Below are 20,675 nucleotides of genomic sequence, written 5' to 3'. Positions count from 1 at the left end.
GACTGTCAGGACGACAGCAGGACATTATGACATCACCAGTTGTTTTTAGCCTGAGTGAGCTGAGTTGAAGTGTCCTTGAGCAAGACACTGTCCCCCTAGTGGCTCCCCGGGCGCCTGTCACGGGCAGCCCACTGCTCCCTGTTACAGGGATGGGTCAAATGCAGAGAAAAATGTCCCCCTCAACGGGATAAATATAGTGTAATAAATAAAAATAATAAATAAATAATTATGGTCCAATATGTGAAAGCCTCCAGGTTTTATTAACTATGGACATTTCTGTGAAGTAGGAGACATGGGTCCAGTTGTTAGACTTGTGAAATTTACATATTTATAGATTCTAGATTTTTCAAATAGGTAGGAGTAGTTATGCATTTAATAATGTACAAGTAGTTTATTGAGCTTTGTATGAAAGACACTGAAGGATAAATAGCATGACTGAGTGAGTAAGTAAGTGACATCACTTGGCACTGTTATTTCAGTCTTCCTGATATGATATATGTGCTTTAGCACTGGATAGCTCTATCTCACATGTGGAGTTGCTATGCCAACAAAGTCAGTGGAGGTTTTGGATTTGGAAGGTTCTGCCATTCCGAATGGCCGATGTTCTCCGGTCAATGGTACAGGGGGCCTGGTTTGTGTCAAAAGATCTCAAGGATGCCTATTGTCAGGTGCCTATTCCACCATACCACAGGCAGTTCCTGAGGTTTGCCTTTTGAGGACAGGCTTACCAATTAAAAGTCATGCCATTAGGTCTCTCACACCTTGCATTTTTCCTATCTTACCATACCTGGACGATTGACTTTTTCCCCCAACTGTGAAGCAGGCGGTCAGAGAAACAACTACGCTCTTGGTCATGTGAGCCAGTTGGGCCTTACCCTGAACTACAAAAAGAGGAATCCTAAACCCGGATAGAAGGTAGGTTACCTGAACAGGGCACTCTCCTCACAGTCAATGAGAGCCTTCCTTTCCCTATAGAGGGTGAAGGCTATTCTGCTAGAAGTATATATATATAGATATGTATATATATATATATATATGTATATATATATATATATATATATATAGATATGTATATATATATATATATGTGTATATATATATATATATATATATATATATGTATATATATACATATATATATATATATATATATATATATATGTATATATATACATATATATATATATATATATATATATGTATATATATATATATATATATATATATATATGTATATATATACATATATATATATATATGTATGTGTGTATAAATATATATATATATATATATATATATATACATGTGTATATACTGTATATATATACATATATATATATATATACACACACACACACACACACACACACACACACACACACACACACATATATATATATACATATATATATATATTAAATAATGTGTCAGTAGGTAGGATGGTGAGGGATTATCACATTGTGAGTATTCAGTATTATTAATTATTATAAAACTTACATACATTATTACAGCACCTAAGCAGACATGGCCACCATGGGGACAAACACTGTTAGAGAGTCCTCAAAAGGCTTGGACTGGCTACAGTCCACATGTATTAATGGATAACTTAGAAAAAGGAACGTAAAAATACCAGGACATAACTAAATAAATAAATCACAAAATTAGTAAGATAATAAAAACAGAGCAAGAGCAAGGAGGACTATTGCACAGAGCCACTGGTGTCATGTGCAGTCCAACGACTAAAGCAGCCATGCTACTAGCGGCTAGCATTAGCCAGCCCGTGTCTGTAACGCAGCCTCTGCGACACATTGGAACACTTTAAATATTCATAGTTTTTAGAGTTTCAGCAGTTTTTCAGTGGCCGGGAGGCTAGAGCAGCAAAAACCGGCAACGGAACTACAGGCCGCCAATGGAGCCAGAGACGTCGCGTGAAATCCAGAACGGCTCGGGGTTCCCCAAACCGGCCGCTCCACGAGAGGAGACCCCGGGGGAAGAAGCGAAAGGCGGAGAGTGGAGCACCGTCATGTTGAAGCGGAGAGGAGGGGACGAAGAGGAAGTGAAAGCGCAATGTGAGGATGAAGCGGAGAACCCGGGGGAAAGCAGAGGGGAAGAGGATGAGGATGCCGGCAAACACGAGGAAGAGTTGGACCCAAGAATTCAGGTTTGATACCAAATGATCATTATTAGCGACGTAACGTTAGCCAGGCAGAGCAGTGACGGTATGTGCTTTTTCTTGCACACAAAACGTCCCGTTTTACACGAGTAACGTTACTGATGGCATATTTACTAAGTGAAGCATAACATCATGAACGTGTAGCGTTCACGGTCCAGGCACCGTCCGCTCCTCTCACAGACTGGTACCGCTGCGTCTCCGGCCGCTCATGTCCCCGCACTGAACGCTCAGCCACGGCTCTGTTTACAGCCCCTCTGTTCCTATTGTGCTTTCATACACGCTGTCTGTCCCCCGTGTTTCCAGGAGGAGCTGGAGCAGCTCAACCAGGCCAGCGACGAGATCAACAAGCTCGAGCTGCAGCTGGATGTGAGCAAGTAGTTTGTGTGCTGACGTTAATCACACCCTCAGCTTTCACAGTGTCCATGCAGGCCGGGGCTCACTGGATGTGATTGGTGGTGTGTTTCCTTCAGGATGCCAGGTCGAGCTACAGGAGGATCCTCACTGACTCCGCGAGGAAGCTCAATGCTCAGGGCTCCCAGCTCGGTGCATGCATTGAGAAAGCAAGGCCCTACTATGAAGCTCGCAGACTCGCCAAAGAGGTGCGTTTTGTAGCTGCACATTTAGTGCGCGCGCATGGATTAGTAGGAGAGACACACACTCAGTGAACTAGTTCTGCAATGATCCCTTCATGCAGGTTTTTGTTCTAACGGTTTTTGAGGGATGTTGATTAAACCCAATGGTCCTGCAGGAGGCTGTAGTCTGTGCTGCTTTTGAATTGTAGTGTGTTATATTGAGAGGCGTTTGCAACCTTTAGTCTACCTCTCAGTATATTATTTAGATACAGATATACAGCTGTCTGCGTGACCGCTGTCCTCACTATAAGACATCTGAAACTGTCTGTCGGTTTTAAGTGAAACTAGACTTAAACTCAGAGAAATCGAATGACTAAAAAGTGGTCGTCAGTCAGTACATGTCATTGTTTTTATTTCATTTAAAAAAGAAAAAAACTAGCATCAATAGATCGCCTGCAGTCTGAAGAATGTTGCTGCTTCCCACGTGGATCTTGTAGATCAGCACCAGACCAGTCACTGTCCAAGGTGCCGATCTGAATGCAGAGATCCAGAAGTATCAGCTGTCGTACCACCTCCTCAACTCATCCTCATCCTCTACTCTCCACCATTAGTACATGACGTGGAACGTTTTTGTCATGACACATTACATATATAGATCTCTCTCTCTATCTCTCTATCTATCTATATATATATATATATATATATATATATATATATATATATATATATACATACATAGAGATATATATATATATAAAATATATAGCTCAAATAGTTTTTATATGAAGATGTCTTTGTTTCCCTGGCACAAAAGGGGAATAAAGACCGAGGCAAGGCCAGTTTATTTGTATAGCACATTTCAACAACAAGGCAATTCAAAGCGCTTCACATAAAACCATTAAAAACATCAAAACATAAGGCAAAAGAAAAGGAGATTTAAAAACAATTAAGAACATTCATTAAAACACTAAAACGCAGTGTAAGAAATAAGATACAGTAGTAAAATGCAGAAATGCAGGAAATTGATTAATATCCTTGAATGTGGTTCAATTAAAGGCAGCAGCAAACAGAAAAGTCTTCAGTCTGGATCTAAAGGAGCTGAGGGTCTCAGCAGACCTGCAGCTTTCTGGGACTTTGTTTCAGATATGTGGAGCAGAAGAACCGAACGCTGCTTCTCCATGTTTAGTCCTGACTCTGGGAACAGAAAGTAGACCAGTCCCAGACCACCTCAGGGGTCGGGATGGTTCATAAGGTAGCAGCAGATCAGAGATGTATTTTGGTCCCAAACCATTCAGGGCTTTATAAACCAACAGCAAGATTTTAAAGTCAATTCTTTGTTGGACAGGAAGCCAGTGAAGACCTCAGAACTGGAGTGATGTGATCCCTGTATTGTTATTGTTTTTGGTTATGATGTCAGAGAAGAAGGACTGCCTTGCATTTCTAAGTTCCAAATTATAATTGCCAAGTCTCTCTTTATAGATGTCACAGTGAACCTGGAGATTTGTTTCAGCTTTCCGACACTCTCTTTTCTCTATTCTGACCAGCGTAGTATCAAGGACACCACATAGTTCTATAGACCCTCTGTCCTGGGGACTACCAACATGGATATTAAAAGTCCAGTTTGTGCCTAACAATAAAATCATTGATTGAAAATGTTTTTCCTCACAGAGACCTGACATTTAATAAAGCTAAGTTTAATGTGTTCAAAGCTGTATTTGCCCAATTTATCTGAACAGGCTGATGAGGAATGAATGTTAAGTTTGATACGTTTGCGGATTTACTATTGTTTCTTCTAGCCTCACCTTTCTTTTTCTATGAACTATCAGGACAGGAATTGAGAAGGCTAGCTGCATACAGGGCCCCGACTTTTCCTGGAGAGAATCATTGGTGTCATTAGTAGTCTGGACCCAGAACAAACTACAAGTTCCAAAATGGTCCATATTTCTTAATGCTTAAAGAGAAAAGTCTTACGTCTTGACATAATGCACACGACTTCAGTCCAGAGACACTTAATTGAGAATGTTGGCTGATTGATGATCGTTATTTAGAGTTGTAATATCTTATGAAGGTGATCTATTGGGCTCCATTTTCCTATTTTGATTCTCGGACTCCACTAGAGTAGCTTTGCATGATTCACAGTTCAAATCATTCTTATTGATCTTGAACTGGCTCCTCATGCGGACCCTCAGTTCCTCCTCTGTCAGAAACGAGCCGTGGTGGCTCATTGGCCAAAGTTCCAGAAGCCGGGCCAGAGCAGCTCATCGTGGCACAAGGCAAAAGGACACTAAAATGGCTTCTCGTATTCAACCACACACACTCGAAGGCCTGATTCGGATCCAGAAAGGAGCGTGAACAGCACGAAGGTTACAGCAGGTCTGTTCTTGGTAAGTGTGACGCTCATTACCTGCTTATTGTGTGACTTAACGGGGGATTTAGTCTCTCAATCACAGGCTCTACATGTATCTCTATGTATGCCACTGTTAATAGGTGTGTCGGTGGGAAATGCACAATAATGCTGACTGAAGTGGAAAAGGTCTGCTCCAGGAAATAACAGAGGTAGTCAGGAAGATGTTATTGAATAATGTCTTTCTTCACCGCCGGTTAGCTTTTTGCTGGGGTACATTAAATTCCTGCGATGCTTGACTCGCGAGAACGTTTTCATATGAGTCATTCATAGTTTGTGACTCTCTCACCGGCTTGTTTTGCCTGGGACTCACTCTACGCTCTGCCGTAGTGTGCTGCAGGCGTAGACAGGGAAAAGATTCATTTCACAGCACAGCCTCCTTCAATGGAGCCAAACTGTTAGAGAAAGTAAAGAGTCGATTCCTCGTGCTTTGAAATGTGGTCATGCATCATCTTCTTCTCAATATACTGAAGGATTTTCCAATTATCAATGTTGGAAACATTATTTTGAATGAATCAATGGATAAATATGTATTTTACAGTGTCACTAATATATATATATGTGTATATATGTATATATGTATATATACGTATATATATATATATATATATATATACGTATATATATGTATATACGTATATATATATATATATATATATACGTATATATATACGTATATATATATGTATACGTATATACATATATATACGTATATATATATATATACGTATATATATGTATATACGTATATATACATATATATATACGTATATATATACGTATATATATATGTATACGTATATATATATTGAAGCTAGGTTAACTTGTTTTGGTATTTTCTACAACTTGTCTGTAAATGTGCTATTCTGTTTGATTATGAATCATGTTACACAACTAATGAAATGTCTGTGTTGCCTCCTGAATGAATTTTCCATTTTCTAACTTTGGTTTTATTTTTTCCACATAAAGTGCCAAACGCTCCAACATGCATGACTGATCATCAGCATCAACAATATCTACAGGGCAGCGTGTAACGGTATGTTTTTCAGTCATTCTGTTCTCAAAGTTGTGTTCCAACATAAAATCAAATATTTTACCTTATATGTACAAACAGATGATCCCCTCTTCTATAACAATAAATTACTCAACTTAGAAAAATAAAGCGAGAAAGTGCATTCATAATAATATTATAGAACAAATATCTGAGGTAGTATCCTGTTCCAACATGAGTTACTTTCTGCATTTACAAATGTTTTTCAGTGGATCCACAGATAGGACAAACGGATTCTTTTCTGTAATGAAGTCTTCTCTCTCTTTCAGACGTGCAGGTACTTTGTACGCCACAGTTCAGTAGGTCTGTAACCTTAAAATGCACATCAGGGTGGTCTTCCCGGCGTGTGTTGTTCATCCTGCAGCTATGTTAGGCTCCGGCGGGTCCTGGACTGTGGTCTCTCTAACTGTGCCCTCAGGTCCTCTGGGATGGGGATTTGTTGGAGTTCCTCTATGTACCTTGCAGGATCCTGGAATCCAGCCTCGAAAAGAGGCGTCGTCAGGTCACAATATGCTGTTTCCAATGTAAATATGATGTTTTCCTGTAATTTAGGACTAATGCTAAAGTTTGAAGGAGTTAGAAGTTTACTGTAGTTGAAATGATATTATCTGTGATATTCAGCATTTTTGTATATAAATTAGAACCTGTATCGAAATTTGATGTCGTTATAGTCAAATGTTACCGTGGATCTTTTACATTTCTATGCTGTATTATTTTTAATAAAATATTTTCAACTTACTGAATGTTTCCTTTACATTCTACCATCTTTGACTTTGGCACCGATGACGAGCTTTAAGAATAACTAGAAACAGACCATCTTCTGTCTGATGGTCTCGTGTGCTGATGTAGGTCATATAGAGGATCAGGATTAATTGAGACTGTTTGATAACCAGTTAAAGTTCCTCACAGTAACTTTAAGCTCACTAATTTAACTGTTTATCCATTATCCTTGCCGGCTGTGAAAAAAAAAAAAAAAAAAAAAAGATTTTCAGTGGAAATGGAAATAAAGGCTTCAGGCTGCTTGGTGCACAGCTGTATTGCTGTGTGCAACCGTTAGCTCCCTAAATAGCTACATCATAAATGCTTGTTGTCTGCACTAAAACTGTATTCATCTCAGTAATATCATATTACCTACAATTTTTTGGGCGCCCTTTGATGACCATTTAAAGAAATCCAGCATGAACTGATGTCAGCTTGTAGCCAAAAAAAAGATTGCTGGAAACAGAGTGTTCACAACAGTCAGAATGAAATTGTTTTTTTTGGCCACATTTAATATAAACATCTGACATTGTACTGTGAGGTCAAAGTTAAGCATAATGGGTTCCTTTAAGGGATTCATTAGGATACACATCGCCACCACCCGATGTTGTATGTTCAGTGATGTTGGACACTTTTATCTGTGGAGAGAAGTACGTTTCATTATAAGTGACAAATGTGTGTTTCATGATTTGTTTTATTAATCTATTGTGGAGGACAATGCACATTGATCAACATGCTAGTGTGCTAGTGTTAGCTAAAAGGCTCATTGTGAACTGTTGGAACCGAACAAAGCAAAGCAGGCTGTCAACAGCTGAGCAGGAGAAATAGGTCAGGGGAGTAAAGCAAAGTAGGACAGTTAGAAAGCACACAATTAATACAAAACAATGTCCAATTTTATTTTATTTGTATAGCCAAATATCACAAATCATGAATTCTCCTCAGAGGGCTTTACAATCTTTACAAAATACAACATCCTCTGTCCCAGGACCCTCACATCTGGAAAGGAAAAACTCCCCCAATAAACCCCCAAAAAATGATAAATATAATGAAAGTAACATTAGTAGAAGTAGCACTAATAATAGCAGAATAAAAGCAGTAATATTAACAGTAATAGAAATGGAATAATAATAACATTAATAGTAGCAGTGAGTCATGGTCTGTGGTAGAACCACGATCCATGGAAAGCTGTGAGAATACACAGTCGTACTGGATCATAGTGAAGCATAAGTAGTTGCTTTGATGTCAGTAAACCACAGCTGATACTGAATGATTTGTCTGTAATGGAAAATAATTGATTACGTAAAGCTTTTAACCTTTGAAGGACTGGGGCCTGAGTGGCAGTCAGGATTAATCAACATGCTGAGGAGTCATTTGGAACTGTAATTGAACTAATGGAAATTGTGTGGAAAAAGAGCAGAGGTCTAATCGAAAGCAATAAAGCAAATAATAGATCATCAATCTGAACTGTTTACCACTGTCATTTGTAGTTATGAAATGCAAATTATAAAATGAGGAAAAGGTCTTCAGTATCACATCAATGGTGTTCATGTGCAGATTTCAATAGCCTTTGCTTTGTTATTACTTAAATCACTACATGTTTGACAAGCCTATGATGTCAAGACTCCATACGATCAGAACCGTCATCACCTACAGTGATGCAGTTATTATTATTTTTACATTTCTTGGTATCCTCCATCCAGCCGGGCCTCCCTGCTGGTCTGTCATGCAGAGACATCGATCAGACCATGTGATCAGAGTTACCTTGGCTTTAACTATTTCCCCCAAACTAACACAGATGCACCTTCCTCTCTGCAGAGCCCACTGAGCTGCTTGTGGAATTTCTTCTTTAATCGGGATAAAGAGAAATTCAGTGACAGTGAGGTTTTCTTTTAAAGGATATATATCCATATGATATATGAGATTCCATAACTTTTGACAGATATATCACAATAGAAAAGTTGACTTCATTGGTAATAAACACATCTCACTAAGGCGGTTAATTGATCAAAACAAGCTAATTAACTCAACTAAACTTAACTGTCTTTGCACTATTGTTTAGTTAGTTAATTTAATATGATTCTATTTTATTGTATATATTGTGCATTTTTATATTTAATAATTTTTGTGTTGCTTTGCTTTACCTGTACCGACAAATGCTGCTGTAGCAAACAAAATAAAGTACCTATCTAATCTAATCTAATACCACTGAATTTATAGCATTGAAATGTTTTACTTTACAAACCATCTATATTTTACATATGTGGTTTGAATCCCCCTCTCTGAAATGTCCACTATTTTTTGTAGGGATTATGAATTCAGAAAACTAAACAAACATCTTTATTCAAGTTGCCTAAATTCAAATTGTGAATCTAGAGAGAGACGTTGAAACCCTCTTGTCTAACACAGCTGACCTTTCATGGCCTGAAGTGGGCGTGAATGTCGGATTGTAACAGAATGCAGGAGATCCACAAAGCGCATACCTGAGCTTCTCTAATTGAAGCTTCGAGATGCTGCATCACTTCCCTTGACCGCAGAGTGTGACTAAGGGATTGAAGGCTTTTTTATTTCAGTAAATGAACCAATGTGCTTGTGGTGCTACAAAGGTCATATCTGTATACCAGGCTCAGGTTATGTGGCTTTTTTCCCCCCATGAGATACCTAATGCAATTAGAGAATCCAGTTGTATGAGCCTTTCACAAATATCTGGAGTTTAAAAAATTTAGTTACAAAAATATGAACAAGAGAGGCAGAAAGCAACACCAATCAGTCATATTATGGAATCTTCATTGGGATACATTTCAGGAAGTTTAACTAGAGAAATGCAATCAGTGAAGTGCTTTGAACTGCACCCGGACGCGTCTACAGTAATGGCAATTATAGGGGTAAATTGAAATTCTATATATAGAAAAAAATTGGTATTTGTCTATATTTATTTTTGTGAATTTTGATGTCTTGAAAGGGTCACCAGATTGTAGTTTAGTTTAGTTGTAGTTCATTTTGTAACACAATTTATAGATAAATAATATCACAGAGCAGGAAGAGGCAGAAAGCCCACTGGGCTTATTTTAAACCTCCACCTATATAATATTACAATATTACAGAGAACACAACATTAATATGCATAAAATGAATATACATAAGATATGTAAGACATTTGGATAGCAGCTCTGGGAGGCATCCTTTAAATGAATGCTCCTCTGTATTGTTGCAGTAGATGAAATGTTTGTGACGCTGCTGCCGTCTGCTCCCCAGGCTCAACAGGAGACCCAGAAGGCAGCTCTGAGATACGAGAGGGCCGTGTCCATGCACACTGCTGCCAGAGAGATGGTGTATGTGGCAGAGCAGGGCCTCTTGGCTGACAGGAACACCATGGACCCAACCTGGCAGGAGATGCTGAACCACGCCACCGCTAAGGTACACACCCAGGCTTCTCCTGGAGCCCGGGGTTTTGATGCATGCTATACGGGCAAAAGGGAGGGCAATGTGTGAGACCTTTATCTACAGGTTTATCTATAGGTCTACCTGAAGAGAGGAAAGTGATAATAAATAAAAGAATACAGATTTCTAAACTTTTAGCCCAACAACAACAGCAACGTGTTATGTTGTTCACTCACTGTATCTAGACAGGGATGGTATAGCTTTGTGAAATTGTGAAGTACCGTTGTTTATTTGATATTTGGAACCTTTGAGTCACTAACGTCTCCAACAACAGAGGCAAATCAAGTGACCACGGCTTTGCAGAGAACACTTTAACAGCAGCAGTGCAGAGAACAGCATAGATGTGTTTGAGACGGCTGATGATGTATTGCCACAGTGGAAAACTTAATGGGAGCTCTAGTTTACTGAATCTTACATTATTGAATTGGATATCAAAATAGATTTTTGTTGTTGTACCAATTTTTACTTGGTTCAATAACTTGGTTATTGTTCATTATCAGTTCAGCGTCTACAATACATAAACGCTGGTCTCCCGATTGCACACTTTGTACTGAATATTGGCCGATAACACTTTATGTCACGCTATGATGGTGAAACTGTGTAATTATTCCGCCCTGGATATAAAAAGAGTGAGATCAGGCTTCCAAGAGTCCGCTTCACTGAGCTGTTACATCCAGTATATAAGGTCTGCAAGAAAAAAGAACGCATCAAAAACCTTGTAGAGAAGAATTAATATAATGAAAGTATCATTAGTGATGAGGTCACTGTAGTCAGATAAATCTAGTGCTAATCTAACATCATTAATGTTATGTTTCCCTTCAACAATAATCGGGCCTATAGCCTTTTTTCAGTCATATTAAAGAAATGTTCAGGCTATATTTCCCCGTCTTCAATCCATTCCTGTCTTGACTTAACTTTATCAGCGCTGATAATCAAAGTGAATCCTGATCAGACAAACCTTAGTTTTCTTTTGTAATAACATTTTCTTCTGTTTCCTGTTTGATTATGGAATTTATTTAACCAATTGTATTGTCACTTTCCTAATTTAATTATTTTTTATGTCTCAATAGTATCTACATTTATTCATAATACATGCCTGTGTTCAGTACTTTACAATTATTTGTCTAATTTCTCTAATAAGCAGTGCTATTTCTCTAATAAGCAGTCTTATGTCTCTAATGAGCAGTGTTATTTCTCTAATAAGCAGTGTTATTTCTCTAATAAGCAGTGCTATTTCTCTAATAAGCAGTGTTATTTCTCTAATAAGCAGTGCTATTTCTCTAATAAGCAGTGTTATTTCTCTAATAAGCAGTGTTATTTCTCTAATAAGCAGTGTTATTTCTCTAATAAGCAGTGCTATTTCTCTAATAAGCAGTGTTATTTCTCTAATAAGCAGTGCTATTTCTCTAATAAGCAGTGTTATTTCTCTAATAAGCAGTGTTATTTCTCTAATAAGCAGTGTTATTTCTCTAATAAGCAGTGCTATTTCTCTAATAAGCAGTGCTATTTCTCTAATAAGCAGTGCTATTTCTCTAATAAGCAGTGCTATTTCTCTAATAAGCAGTGCTATTTCTCTAATAAGCAGTATTATTTCTCTAATAAGCAGTGTTATTTCTCTAATAAGCAGTGTTATTTCTCTAATAAGCAGTGTTATTTCTCTAATAAGCAGTGTTATTTCTCTAATAAGCAGTATTATTTCTCTAATAAGCAGTGTTATTTCTCTAATAAGCAGTGCTATTTCTCTAATAAGCAGTATTATTTCTCTAATAAGCAGTGTTATTTCTCTAATAAGCAGTGCTATTTCTCTAATGAGCAGTGCTATTTCTCTAATGAGCAGTCTTATTTCTCTAATAAGCAGTGGTATTTCTCTAATAAGCAGTGCTATTTCTCTAATAAGCAGTGTTATTTCTCTAATAAGCAGTGTTATTTCTCTAATAAGCAGTGATATTTCTCTAATAAGCAGTCTTATTTCTCTAATAAGCAGTGTTATTTCTCTAATAAGCAGTGCTATTTCTCTAATAAGCAGTGTTATTTCTCTAATAAGCAGTCTTATTTCTCTAATAAGCAGTGTTATTTCTCTAATAAGCAGTGCTATTTCTCTAATAAGCAGTGTTATTTCTCTAATAAGCAGTGTTATTTCTCTAATAAGCAGTGTTGGGGGTAATGCATTTGGCGATCGGACCGTATATCGAGGATTGAAGGGATGATCACTAATTTGGACGAGATAATGTGCATATTTTAACTATTCATTGTTGTTAGACCTCAGAACCATTTTTGGGGAAAGAGCTCTATCCATTCAGCTGAATTATTATTATTAGTGTCTGTTCAATAAATCTGTTTTTATATTTTAAGAGTTTTCTCATCTCAATTATTTCTCACACCACAGCATTAAAGCGCTTTGAGTGGTCGGAAGACTAGCAAAGCGTTTTATATATACATATATATATACGTATATATGTATATATATATATATACATATATACGTATATATATATATATATATATATACATATATACGTATATATACATATATATGTATATATATATATATATATATATATACGTATATATGTATATATATATATATATATATGTATACGTATACATATATACATATATATACGTATATATGTATATATATATATATATATATATACATATATACATATATATACATATGTATATATATATATATATATATATATATATATATATATATATATATATATATATATATATATATAGAGAGAGAGAGAGAGAGAGAGAGAGAGAGAGAGAGAGAGAGAGAGAGAGAGAGAGAGAGAGAGAGAGAGAGTGTGAGTCCATTTACCATTTACTAACAGTGGTAAAGGTGGGGTTCACAGAAGCTCCTGTGTGATGGTGTGGTTACACCGTGTTCCTCTCAGTCATTGTTCCTGTGCTGGTCAGGTGAACGAGGCGGAGGAGGAGCGGCTCCGCAGTGAGCGGGAGCACCAGCGCGTCACACAGCTCTGCCAGGAAGCCGAGGCTCGAGTCCAGACCCTCCAGAAAGCCCTAAAGAAGGTCATCCTCAAATCCAAGCCGTACTTTGAACTCAAGGCTCAATTCAATCACATTCTGGAGGTTTGTACCAGCAGCAGTCCTTTCTTACATCATAACTAATACACACCATGTGTTCATGATCATGTTTTTAAGTAAAGCTATAAGCTTGAGAATGGAACACTGCCTCTGTCATATTATAGTATCCCTGTTGAATATCGGTGGAGGATTTTGGGTGGCGATTTCATTTTTATTGCTGTTATTCTGCTAGTAAGGGAGAGAGATACATTCTTAGATGTATTGTGTTTGTGGATACGCTAACATGTTCACCATAGCAACTTTATAAGGTGATGCCAATGTTGCCGAGTGGCCACAAAATCAATTCATGCAGCTTTCAAAAAAAAAGTTCACATCAACAACTTGAAAAAGGGGAGTTTAATGGTGAAGATAGTTGGATGTAAACAATGGGATGTTAAAGTCAGTGACTGACGTTAATGATTTGACTGTATAGTTTTTTGTGAGTCATGTTCCCTTTAGTTGATTGATAAAACCAAAATACAATTAGATACAAATATAAATGACTGTCGAGTGACATGTGTCTATTCACTGTTTTCAGGAACATAAGGCTAGAGTAGTACAGCTGGAGGAGCGGGTGGCGAAGGTAAAGACACGTTACTCTGTGGCCCTGCGGAACCTGGAGCAGATCAGCGAGCAGATCCACGCACAGAGGGGGCGAATAAGGGCCAGCAGGGGGCGTCCTGCAGTCTGCGGTGGGCGGAGCTCCCCTGTAGGTGCTGAGGCTGAGGTCAGAGCCACCGTTGGGATTCGCATCGGGAGTTGCATCGGGAGTAGCTGTGCGGGAGTCAGCGGAGTAGAGAGCAACTGGGCGGACGGAGAGAAAACCAGGCTGTGGGTGGAGAGGCACAGAGAGAGTGGCTGGGGCCAGAGGGAGCGGCTGGAGGCGGAGCAGGCCGGCTCAGACTGCATGTCAGTCATCAGCCTGCAGACCATCGCCTCTGACCTGCAAAAGTGTGACTCGGTGGAACACCTGGGAGACATGAGCGACGCTGGGAGCGTTCTCGCTGAGGAGTGGGACCGCGGCAGGAAGCCTAACCAGGAGCCAGTCAGCAGGGAGGAAGAGCCCCCGCAGGAGAAGGGAGGGGCTACTAAAGAAAAGCAGGACAGCTTCATCAAGCAGCACCACAGAAGTGTTAGTCTATGATAGCCAGGAGGAAGACGGTGACTGATGAGGAGTGAGGATCATGGTGATGGCTTATGATGAGGGATCAGAGAGAACATTAGAGGGGAATCAAAAAACACTCTGACACTGGTAGACGAGCTGGAAGGGACGTGAAATGGACTTGCTGACACTGATTGACGCAGCACCGCCCGGACACTGCAGTGAGCAAGAAGCAGGAAGGGTTGGCAGGTACACGGGCCACACTGCTGAGTCTCCACCTGACAGCAATAACCACAGAGAGCCGTCCTGCAGAGAGCACTGGCCTCCATTCACTCTTGTTCTCTGCAGTGTCTCATCAGGTCTGTTGCTCCACATGTTGAAGCCTGAACCAAATTGCATGAAACAAACAGCAGAGTGAAGAAAACTAAAAGTTTTGTGTCGACATGGTGTCAACTTGTGTTTCGCTACAGTGGTGGACAAATGTGCCTCCTGTTTAAAGGGTTACTCCAGTTTGTTATTACATTGATTTTATTAGAACTTTGGCCATCATCTCTATCAGTTAGAATAAGACTGGATTTATGGGAACACTTCATGGGTTTTGATTCTGAACCTTTTTCATCGCCCTTCCTGCAGGCCTGTTCACCTTTGCCTTCTCTTCCAAATAAGTCTGGCTAACGTGAGGTCTTGTGTTCCCTGATCCAACTACTTTTTAGTGATGATCCCAAATTTCAGCAATCAACTTTGTAAATAATGATGGTCAAAACTAGAAAAATTACATATAGCAGTATAATAATACGATAAAGTAAGACCCCTATAAGCATCGTCTTGATAAACCCTACAAATGGAATAAAAAGGTACTGGTCTCATCTTCTATCGCAAGACATGTATTTTTATTTAAAGATATAATATGCAACAATTTCCTAAAAAACAAATGTATGGAATGATACAAAAATGTTCCCTCTCAGTCATCACGTGACCCACTAGAAGTGTGTATCTACAATAACCCTGCCCTCTGCCTGCATTTACTTTATTCTTCTTATTTTGCTGTGTTTGGGTTGTTTCTGGGAATCAGCTAAGAACATCTGGTGTTATCCTCAGCCAATAAGAAGGGTTGGCAGTCCGTTCTCATTCCCAGGTCAAACACCACTACTTTGTCACACCCCTCGGAGTACCGAGGCTCTAGCTATGTGGCACTCTTAAGCGTAAAAGCGGTGGAGAACGTGTTGTTACATTGCTTTGTGTTTTTATATGTTTCTATATGTTTCTATGTGTTTCCCCCGTCAGTCTCTGCTGTGTGCTGCTATATTGGACTCAGTAACCGAGCGGAGACACAGACGGGCCACAGCAGGATGAAGTGTGCTTTGGGCTGCGTTCATTTAAAAGGACGTAACTGCTGTCAACAATCACAAACTAATGTTTTATTCTTCTGATTCACGGCTTTGTTCTCACTAACGCCGGCCCCTCTCTTCATTCACTCGCTAGCTTGCTCGACCAACACTGCGCTCTCTCTCTCTCTGTCTCTCTCTCTCTCTGTCTTTCTCTCTCTCTCTCTCTCTCTGTCTTTCTCTCTCTCTGTCTTTCTCTCTCTTTCTCTGTCTCTCTCTCTCTCTCTGTCTTTCTCTCTCTTTGTCTCTCTGTCTCTCTGTCTCTCTCTCTCTCTCTCTCTCTCTCTCTCTCTCTCTCTGTTATGCCAAGGGAAATAGCCAAATGTTTGATAAGTAAAGTGCCTATGAGTCCTAAAATGGTTTGGTTCGCCAGAAATGATCCCACTAATAATCCTAATAAACTCCAAGAGGTGGATGCCATATACTTACGGATATATTGAAATAGATTATAAAATGATTTGATGGAATGACAAATATATTTTTTTAATTTAAGATTCAAGCTGTATGACTTAAAAGGTAATGTTTGACACTAATGAGCAATGATTTGTTGTAGTTCCATGTTTATTCAGTGTTTCTACCTTAAGATTGATAACAATATCCTTTCTGAAGTTTACCATCATGTCTTTACCCCTAAAACCAACAGTTGTTATTACATTTCGGTTTGTGTATGGATTAAACTATAATGTTGAACTATTTAAGGAGCCAGTGTGTAGGATCTGGTGGCTGAAGAAAAACCGCCGTACCGCCAGCTGACTTCCGTTGCTCCTTCAGGTGATTATACACTTTAATATGTACAAATGTAATGTCACTGCAGGTTTTGAATTCTCCATAAGAACAGAGGTGAAACTGACTGGCTTTCAATAAAAGTCCAATATCATGACATGTTATATCCGTCTAATACTAATTTGATATAACTTATGCTGTGAAATTTGATTTTAAAATGTGATAAGTTGTAAAACGTCATATTTGTTGTAACCTAACAGAAGGCAAATGGATTATTTTAAAATGTGTGTTTCTCTCAATTGACTTCACACATTTACTACATGCTGAAACAGAATGACTTGAACTTATGATTCAAACAGTATTGTGTGTATACTGTTTTGTAAAACTGTGCTGTGATTTAATTTTTGAAAAGTGGGTTTGCCCAACTGCTGCGTGTTTGCACTTGATTACTTTGTATTTAGCATATTTAATAAAGTCATTCTAAAGCCTGGTTTACAACTTTGCAAGAGAAAACATTGCATTAACTGTTCAGAATGAATGTACAATGTCAAGAATAACAGATTTATAATACTGCTGAGTGTCAGACATGTACCTTATGTAACATGCAAATGTTATTTTATGGAACTTCATTATTAAATGGTCCATTATATAACTTGCTTTATTGTCAAATATTTTGGGATATATTGAGTTTTTTGTATTGTATGTCAACATTAATTTCACAAGTGTTCACAAAGTCATTCTTGAAGTTGGAAATGGTAGTCTGACAAAAGAAAAAGCAAAAAACGCATCTCTCAGTCTACTTCAGCAGATGTATATAAATATAGGCGAAAGGTGACCCCACCTGCTGGCACAGAAAAACAATTGTGGTTTAAATTGACTAATTAATTACTAATTCTGGATTAATGTGTCATAGCCCTACGCTCTCTGTCGCTCGCTGTCAGTGTCACAGTGTAGGACTACAACAATAGCCAACAAACCACTTTTACATTTCAACATTGGATCATATTTTACCAGGTAATATCTTTTCACAGCTCACAAGGGATGCAGCATTTTCCAGAGATATATTTGTTTTATAGCAACGTAGCAATAGATATAAAGAGTACACAGAGTCTTTATGTATCATTCATCCCAGTTCACAACCGTGTCAGCGAGGCAGATTGATAAGGGCTGCTTTTGCAGAAGGAATAAACCTGCTGAAGCGAGCGCTTCTGTATCTCCAACCAGATGGTCGTGGTGTGAAATGTTGGTTTAGGAAGTGGTGAGTGTCATTTGATATTGTGAGCGCTGGGCCGGTGATGGCTCTGAGGGTGATATGCAGTGTGAGAAGGCAGATGATTTTGGAGGCAGTGCGTGCGATGGTGGTAAGTTGGCAAGTAAGTTTGGTAACTCACCTGGATCCCTCAGCAAAAAATCGCTGCAGTTCAAAACGTCCTTACATACCATTATGTTCAACGCATACATCACAAATGTCTTCTTACCCAAATTTAGCAGGCTATTTGTACCACCCATATCGCAGAATATACTCTATTGCATCGAACTCTGTCTGATTCCAATGCATTCTTCAAAGATCATCAGGACACTATCAGGTGTTAAGTATAGAATATGAATAGAGTTGGCGAGCAGTAGTTTAGACTTCATCAACTTGCCCGGTCTGAACGTCTTTTCTACGACACTTTGTTAGACGAAAAAATTTTCTCGGAAATTCTCTAACAGCAGCGGGCCTCGATAATACCTTCACTACAAGGTCATCAGGCTTTTGCTTGAAACAACCACATTAGAGATAGGCCCTTAATTATAAACATTATGCTTGCTGCATCATCCTCATAAAAACCTTTTACCGGTCTCCTTATTGTTAAACGCATCGTGGAAAAATCTGTGTGGTAATCAATCCCTGTGTGGCTCCTGGACGTTCCAGCAATTATTTTGTAACACAAAGATATACATCCTAAATAAAAAAAAGGGGGTTGGGTGGAGGAATGTGGAAACTTAGTCAAAGGGGAAGTGAACAAGTCAGTTGTGCTTGAATACTTAGTGCCGAGGAAATTAAATGAGAGTGAGTCGAGCGAGAGTGTTCGGGGCATGGTAGTTCCTGAACAAGTTATAAAAGTTAATTTCACTAACAAAAGCCACGCTAATAACAATGTGGGTTTCAAATAGTTTATTGCATGTTGAAGTGACAGGGATACACTTCGGGAGTGGAAGGAGGTTGAGGGAGGAAGGGATAAGGGTTGTGGGATGAGGGGATCTGTCATGTCTCGTCCTGTCTGCCAAGTTATGTTCTTTCACTTCTTTGTGTGTTTTAACACCACTGTGAATGTCTACCCCGCTCCTGATTGACCCCACCTGTGTCTTTTCATCTACCCCTCCCCAGTGTATTAAACGCTGTGTTCCCCTGTCTCTGGGCAATTCTCCTTGTGTTATGTTCCTGTTTTTTTTCTGATCTTTGCCTGTTTTTTGTTGACTACGATTTTGCCTGATCCCTGCCAGATTTGTTTGCCTGTTCTGACCGCCTTCTCGTGTGCCACACCTCTGCCTACAAGTGAAAACATTTACCTACACCTCATCCTGTGTTTTTGGTCGTACATTTGAGTCCTATTTCTCCCTGTGGTTCACCGGTCGTCACAAGGATCTAGGGTAGAGGATGAAGGGATAGGGTTGTCAGATGAGGGGATGTAGGGTAGGGGATGGAGGGATGGGGGTTGAAGGGATGTAGGGTAGGGGATGAAGATGGGTGCGAGTGGGCTTTTTCGATTCTCGTTCAGGTTGGAACGGATGTAGTTCAGGTATGTGGGGGAAATAAAGCGGCAGAGAATCTTAATGATATGGTTGGGGTTAGTTGAAGATGGTGGCTGAAAACGGTGGGGTCGGAGGCTGATGCCAATATTCTGACTTTCTGGTACGAGAAACGGGAAAGTGATTCGGCAATCAAGTTTTTGTGACCTGGGATGTGGGAGGCTTGGACGACAAACTGGTGCTGAGCCGAAACCAAAGTGAGCCTCTGCATGAACTACATTATACCGAGACAATGAAACTGTCCTTTGTTAATGATGTCTACGATGGCGCTGTTGTCTGAAAAGATTGTTATGGTCTTTTTAGACCATTCTTGCCCCCAAAGAATGGCTGCTATGATTACAGGATGCATTTCGGAAATGGTGGAAGAACAGGTGAAGGATCAAAATTCGGGCGGCCTTTCGGCTGAGAACCACTTGCCACCATATATTCCGCCGTAGCCAATAGAGGGAGCTGCATCTGTGGCTGGAGCTGAGTGTCTTCAGGCTTAGCAATATGGTTGTTGTAAAAGAAGTATATGCTATTCCACAAGGAGAGGAACTGATGCCACAGTTTTAGCTTGGTTCTGCATGCTTCGTCGAGGGTGACGTAGTGAAGAGATGGAACTGAGGCGACAACTGAAAGGTGTGACAGGAAGGAGCGACCTGGGGGGATGATATGGATAGCGTAGTTTAGGTGGCCTAAAAGAGTTGGTGTTTGGGGCATTTGAGGGACAGGAGGAAATTTAAGATGAGTAAGGAGAACAACAGGTTTTTTGGTAAGTAGTGATGCTTGGAGTGAGACGGAGTCAAGGGTGATGCAGAGGAATTCCAGGGATGTGGTGGGACCTACAGTCTTTCCTGCAGAAAGAGGAACACAGAATGATGAGGTGAGAAAGGTGAGGAAGTTATCTAAGAGATGGATGATGTATGGGAATCTATGGACGTTTGTCAGTGCTTCGGATAAGCGACTGAAAATTTGCGGGCTGCTCTTGCACCAGAAGGTCAGATGCATGGCAAAGTAATTTGTAATCCTCCAAAGGACACCAAAAAGGTGCAAGTAGTTAGGATGGATGGGAAGGACTTTGATGACACTGGTGATGTCTGCCTTAGACAACCAGGCTCCTTGACCTGCGAGGTGGATGTGGCGTGATCGATTGTGTACTGCATGGAGTAGTCCTGCCTGGGAATTAGGCTTTATGAT

At 39.5% G+C, this 20,675-nt stretch overlaps 1 protein-coding gene across 1 annotated transcript; it reads left to right on the top strand.

Annotated features, from left to right (window-relative positions):
- The first annotated feature begins 1,522 nt into the window (after positions 1-1,522).
- sh3bp5lb (SH3-binding domain protein 5-like, b) lies at positions 1,523-17,322 on the top strand. Its single transcript, XM_068710792.1, has 6 exons — positions 1,523-2,161; positions 2,477-2,539; positions 2,644-2,772; positions 10,212-10,373; positions 13,326-13,499; positions 14,032-17,322. Exons 1-6 carry the CDS (start codon positions 1,910-1,912, stop codon positions 14,635-14,637), a joined length of 1,386 nt encoding a protein of 461 aa, XP_068566893.1. The 5' UTR covers positions 1,523-1,909; the 3' UTR covers positions 14,638-17,322.
- The last annotated feature ends 3,353 nt before the right edge of the window (positions 17,323-20,675 follow it).

Source organism: Cebidichthys violaceus, unplaced genomic scaffold (genome assembly GCF_023349555.1).
Source record: "Cebidichthys violaceus isolate CVI_PGR_0920_01 unplaced genomic scaffold, fCebVio1.0.p SCAF_16, whole genome shotgun sequence".
NCBI lineage: Eukaryota > Metazoa > Chordata > Actinopteri > Perciformes > Stichaeidae > Cebidichthys > Cebidichthys violaceus.
Note: the sequence above shows the minus strand (reverse complement) of the source record. Positions and strands in the feature narration are given on the sequence as shown.

Bases quoted from the DNA above. Each gene is read 5' to 3' on its own strand.
- sh3bp5lb (XM_068710792.1), top strand. From the start codon at position 1,910: ATGGAGCCAGAGACGTCGCGTGAAATCCAGAACGGCTCGGGGTTCCCC. The intron at 2,540-2,643 runs GTGAGCAAGTAG...TGTTTCCTTCAG, and splicing joins AGCTCGAGCTGCAGCTGGAT to GATGCCAGGTCGAGCTACAG. The intron at 10,374-13,325 runs GTACACACCCAG...TGTGCTGGTCAG, and splicing joins TGAACCACGCCACCGCTAAG to GTGAACGAGGCGGAGGAGGA.